At 37.0% G+C, this 6,297-nt stretch overlaps 1 protein-coding gene across 3 annotated transcripts in view; it reads right to left on the bottom strand.

Moving 5' to 3' along the window:
- Positions 1–1,450: 1,450 nt before the first annotated feature.
- The window catches only part of LACTB (lactamase beta), a 34,788-nt gene continuing 29,941 nt past the window's right edge, over positions 1,451–6,297 (bottom strand). For all 3 annotated transcript variants that reach the window (XM_068104666.2, XM_068104667.2, XM_068104665.2), the window contains exon 9: positions 1,451–2,474. In XM_068104666.2, coding sequence (XP_067960767.2) covers positions 1,961–2,474 — 514 coding nt within the window. In that variant the 3' untranslated portion in view covers positions 1,451–1,960. The remainder of the gene's footprint in view (positions 2,475–6,297) is intronic.

Below are 6,297 nucleotides of genomic sequence, written 5' to 3'. Positions count from 1 at the left end.
CGGGTTGAGGTGTATATCCGTGTTAAGCTAGCTTTATCGTGGCGTTTTCCCAAGGCCGTTTCTAATAACAAAATGAATGATAATGGCATAATATTAATGTTATTACAAAACAATATGAATACTAATAATGTCCCACCTCTCCAACGGGGTTTTCCTCCTCGAACAAATCTGTCAACGTTTATAAATAGCTTATCATGACGTTTTCGTGGGAGCAACAGCCTCGACCAGAAGTAAAATTATTATAAACCACAGACACATAAGATTAGCTTTTTAAACAGTCGCTAATGCTGTTTATAACACGAAACAAAGAAATTTGGAAGAATCCCGACATCCGTGAGGTAAGTTTTAGTTACTGAACTGAGAGAAGATCTACTGTACTCTATATACCCCACAGGGGTTGCGTAAATAACATGACCCTTCCTGCCGCTAATGTGAAGTTTTTCATGGCGGCCTTTTGAAACTCGCTCCTGCTGTTTAACTCGAAACTGAAAGGGAGGAAGCCTGTGTTGTACTCATTTACTAAGCAGCTAGCTTGCACTTTCCAAGCCAGCCGTTCCTTAGCGGTTTTGAATGGAGTGCTTGCTCGAATGCTTAAACCACTTGGCGATCTCTCCACAAGAAACCTTGTAAATGAACACACACCCAATGTTCTTGAGACCCGACCATAGATCTACTGTAATCTATATACCCCAAAGAGGAATGACCCTTCCTGCCACTATCGTAGTGATCGGGTGTACTGGCATCTCTAAAAACATGAATCATAGATGCATTGGAGTTGCACCTTATCAAATAGGGCTAATTTTGACAAAACAAGGAAGTGACATCATCATATCAGAAGTGGGAAATACAGTATCTTTAAAACTAAAGCTCATACACAGCAGGGAGTTGCAGTACTGTGAACATCATGCCAATACTGTACTACCTGACTTAAAATGTGTATTATAAATCCAGCTCTTATTTTTTCTCTGATCCATCTATCACTTCACTTTCTGGCAATCACCCAGGTGAGCTACAGGACCATTGGTCATCTTTTTTTTTCTCTTTGAGGGGTTGCTGTTGATTGTAGCCCTGTCTCCTTAATCTGATGCTAGTCTCTCTTCTAGTTACCATTAAGCCAGCTTCAGCAGACTTTGGCCAGATAATCCAAATGCAAGAGTGGAATTTAGCTACAATCACTCAATGGCCTTCTCTTTACCATCCATCTTTATCATCCACAAGTGACCGTAAGCAGATGGCAAAGGCGGTGTAATACTGAATGAAAGGAGGTTAAGACACAACACCTTTTCTCTACGAAGGACAAGGAAGACACGTTTTTCACTGATGAGGAAACTCTTCATGAGGAGAGGGTGGGAGCTTTCCACGCCTTCTTGCTGAGAGGGGCAGAGTTTTCCACACCCCCTGCTATGTAGAGGGGCAGAGCTTGCATCAAGCAACCAATCAAGCAAGAAACTGGGTTTATATGCAAGATTTAATTAATAATCACATTGATGCAGGCAGAAAGCCTGGGAGATGAGAAATATGTAACAGTCAAGAGAAACAATCAGATCCACACAATTAAATTATCTGCACCTAAAACCTTCAGGTCAGCCAAAATGGCCAAAGTTGGGGCATTGTACATTTACCTGGCAATAGTTTTGGCAGTGGTATTTTATAAAGAAGTTAGAAAAGCAATGCTGGTTGTTTTATTCTTTCGGCAGTCATATTCATATTGGATGTATTTTTCACAGAAAACATTTGACTTGAATGACACATTGGTAACATTTTATGGGTGATTGGGGAGGTGAAGAGTTGGAAAGGATTAAAAATTAGGTTTATCCCAACTAAACCATGAAGAGGTTTGCATATGTGTAATGTGAAATATAGTACAAATGTGAAATATAGTACTTGCGGTGCATTTGACAGGCACCACTTAAGTAAATCATAGTGATGACATCTGTACCAGATGCACTCCAAATGTCGATCAGAAAGTACCTCCAGGTTGTAGGTAACAGCGCTCAAAAATCTGTGCGATGCCAAGAGCTGTGTGGTTCAGCCCTACGCCATCGATATTGCAAAGAATGGCGACGACGACGCCCTGGGGTGGGTCTCCTTGTGCCATTTCAGCCGGAAGCACAAGCAACACGCTGCTCGCACCAACTGCATGGCCTGTATGAGACAAATAATGTCTCGAGTGTGAGCAGCAACCAAACTTTTGCCGACCGTCTACGACTCCCCAGCCAAGGCCGAAGTGGCCTGAACGATCCCATGACAAAGTGCCGGTCGGTATGGATGTCCAGAAGGTGCGTACGGTGTTGGCCTTCAGAAAACCAGGCAGTGTGTCGTCACCCCCGTCCTGCTGGTAACTGTAGAGCATTGCATTGGCAAAGGTTATCAGATCGGGGGCCGTTGAGATGAATCCGCCACCTGCCCACTTGTAAGAGTTATCGACGTAAGGAGCATTCCTCACCCGGCCCCTTTTGTCAAACTTGTAGTAGCTGGAAACACAAGTACATGGTGGCTGGTCATGGTGGCGTGCTGCATGAGTCCACATCTCAACGAGGCCACGTGAAAGATAGATAAAACTGTCATTGAATGCAAGCGAATGGGACACATCAAGCTTGGGTGACGTCATAAATATTTACAAAAAAAAGGGAAGAAAACAACCTCAATTTGTCAGAGAAAGAGATCTCAAGTCTGATTCTGCCATTGTGACGTCATAAATATTTACAAAAAAAGGAAGAAAACTCAACCTCAATTTGTCAGAGAAAGAGATCTCAAGTTTGATTCTGCCATTGTGACATCATAAATATTTACAAAAAAAGGAAGAAAACAACCTCAATTTGTCAGAGAAAGAGATCTCAAGTCTGATTCTGCCATTGTGACGTCATATATATTTACAAAAAAAGGAAGAAAACTCAACCTCAATTTGTCAGAGAAAGAGATCTCAAGTCTGATTCTGCCATTGTGACATCATAAATATTTACAAAAAAGGAAGAAAACTCAACCTCAATTTGTCAGAGAAAGAGATCTCAAGTCTGATTCTGCCATTGTGACATCATAAATATTTACAAAAAAAGGAAGACAACTCAACCTCAATTTGTCAGAGAAAGAGATCTCAAGTCTGATTCTGCCATTGTGACGTCATAAATATTTACAAAAAAAGGAAGAAAACTCAACCTCAATTTGTCAGAGAAAGAGATCTCAAGTCTGATTCTGCCATTGTGACGTCATAAATATTTACAAAAAAAGGAAGAAACTCAACCTCAATTTGTCAGAGAAAGAGATCTCAAGTCTGATTCTGCCATTGTGACATCATAAATATTTACCAAAAAAAGGAAGGAAACTCAACCTCAATTTGTCAGAGAAAGAGATCTCAAATCTGATTCTGCCATTGTGATGTCATAAATATATTTTTTTTTAAGGAAGAAAACAACCTCAATTTGTCAGAGAAAGAGATCTCAAGTCTGATTCTGCCATTGTGATGTCATAAATATTTTTTTTTTAAAGGAAGAAAATAACCTCAATTTATCAGAGAAAGAGATCTCAAGTCTGATTCTGCCATTGTGACGTCATAAATATTTACAAAAAAAGGAAGAAAACTCAACCTCAATTTGTCAGAGAAAGAGATCTCAAGTCTGATTCTGCCATTGTGATGTCATAAAAAATTTTTTTTTTTTTAAAGAAGAAAACAACCTCAATTTGTCAGAGAAAGAGATCTCAAGTCTGATTCTGCCATTGTGACGTCATAAATATTTACAAAAAAAGGAAGAAAACTCAACCTCAATTTGTCAGAGAAATAGATCTCAAGTCTGATTCTGCCATTGTGACGTCATAAATATTTACCAAAAAAAGGAAGAAAACTCAAACTCAATTTGTCAGAGAAAGAGATCTCAAGTCTGATTCTGCCATTGTGACGTCATAAATATTTACCAAAAAAAGGAAGAAAACTCAACCTCAATTTGTCAGAGAAAGAGATCTCAAATCTGATTCTGCCATTGTGATGTCCTTGTGATTGTAAATCCATTGTGATTGTAAATATTTACCAAAAAAAGGAAGAAAACTCAAACTCAATTTGTCAGAGAAAGAGATCTCAAGTCTGATTTTGCCATTGTGACGTCATAAATATTTACAAAAAAAGGAAGAAACTCAACCTCAATTTGTCAGAGAAAGAGATCTCAAGTCTGATTCTGCCATTGTGACGTCATAAATATTTACCAAAAAAAGGAAGGAAACTCAACCTCAATTTGTCAGAGAAAGAGATCTCAAATCTGATTCTGCCATTGTGATGTCATAAATATATATTTTTTTTAAGGAAGAAAACAACCTCAATTTGTCAGAGAAAGAGATCTCAAGTCTGATTCTGCCATTGTGATGTCATAAATATATATTTTTTTAAAGGAAGAAAACAACCTCAATTTGTCAGAAAGAGATCTCAAGTCTGATTCTGCCATTGTGACGTCATAAATATTTACAAAAAAAGGAAGAAAAATCAACCTCAATTTGTCAGAGAAAGAGATCTCAAGTCTGATTCTGCCATTGTGATGTCATTAAAAAAAAAAAATTTCTTAAAGAAGAAAACAACCTCAATTTGTCAGAGAAAGAGATCTCAAGTCTGATTCTGCCATTGTGACGTCATAAATATTTACAAAAAAAGGAAGAAAACTCAACCTCAATTTGTCGGAGAAATAGATCTCAAGTCTGATTCTGCCATTGTGACGTCATAAATATTTACCAAAAAAAGGAAGAAAACTCAAACTCAATTTGTCAGAGAAAGAGATCTCAAGTCTGATTCTGCCATTGTGACGTCATAAATATTTACCAAAAAAAGGAAGAAAACTCAACCTCAATTTGTCAGAGAAAGAGATCTCAAATCTGATTCTGCCATTGTGATGTCCTTGTGATTGTAAATCCATTGTGATTGTAAATATTTTCCAAAAAAAGGAAGAAAACTCAAACTCAATTTGTCAGAGAAAGAGATCTCAAGTCTGATTCAGCCATTGTGACGTCATAAATATTTACCAAAAAAAGGAAGAAAACTCAACCTCAATTTGTCAGAGAAAGAGATCTCAAATCTGATTCTGCCATTGTGATGTCATAAATATATATTTTTTTAAAGGAAGAAAACAACCTCAATTTGTCAGAGAAAGAGATCTCAAGTCTGATTCTGCCATTGTGATGTCATAAATTTTTTTTTTTTTAAAGGAAGAAAACTCAACCTCAATTTGTCAGAGAAAGAGATCTCAAGTCTGATTCTGCCATTGTGACGTCATAAATATTTACAAAAAAAGGAAGAAAACTCAACCTCAATTTGTCAGAGAAATAGATCTCAAGTCTGATTCTGCCATTGTGACGTCATAAATATTTACCAAAAAAAGGAAGAAAACTCAAACTCAATTTGTCAGAGAAAGCGATCTCAAGTCTGATTCTGCCATTGTGACGTCATAAATATTTACCAAAAAAAGGAAGAAAACAACCTCAATTTGTCAGAGAAAGAGATCTCAAATCTGATTCTGCCATTGTGATGTCCTTGTGATTGTAAATCCATTGTGATTGTAAATATTTACCAAAAAAAGGAAGAAAACTCAAACTCAATTTGTCAGAGAAAGAGATCTCAAGTCTGATTCTGCCATTGTGACGTCATAAATATTTACCAAAAAAAGGAAGAAAACTCAACCTCAATTTGTCAGAGAAAGAGATCTCAAATCTGATTCTGCCATTGTGATGTCATAAATATATATTTTTTTAAAGGAAGAAAACAACCTCAATTTGTCAGAGAAAGAGATCTCAAGTCTGATTCTGCCATTGTGATGTCATAAAAAAAAATTTTTAAAGGAAGAAAACTCAACCTCAATTTGTCAGAGAAAGAGATCTCAAGTCTGATTCTGCCATTGTGACGTCATAAATATTTACAAAAAAAGGAAGAAAACTCAAACTCAATTTGTCAGAGAAATAGATCTCAAGTCTGATTCTGCCATTGTGATGTCATATTTACAAAAAAAGGAAGAAAACTCAACCTCAATTTGTCAGAGAAAGAGATCTCAAGTCTGATTCTGCCATTGTGACGTCATAAATATTTACAAAAAAAGGAAGAAAACAACCTCAATTTGTCAGAGAAAGAGATCTCAGGTCTGATTCTGCCATTGTGACGTCATAAATATTTACAAAAAAAGGAAGAAAACTCAACCTCAATTTGTCAGAGAAAGAGATCTCAAATCTGATTCTGCCATTGTGACGTCATAAATATTTACAAAAAAAGGAAGAAAACTCAACCTCAATTTGTCAGAGAAAGAGATCTTAAGTCTGATTCTGCCATTGTGA

The sequence above is a fragment of the Myxine glutinosa genome, chromosome 2, assembly GCF_964187855.1.
Source record: "Myxine glutinosa chromosome 2, kmMyxGlut1.1, whole genome shotgun sequence".
In the NCBI taxonomy this organism is placed as follows: Eukaryota; Metazoa; Chordata; class Myxini; order Myxiniformes; family Myxinidae; genus Myxine; species Myxine glutinosa.
This window is presented reverse-complemented; position numbering and strand designations above follow the sequence as displayed.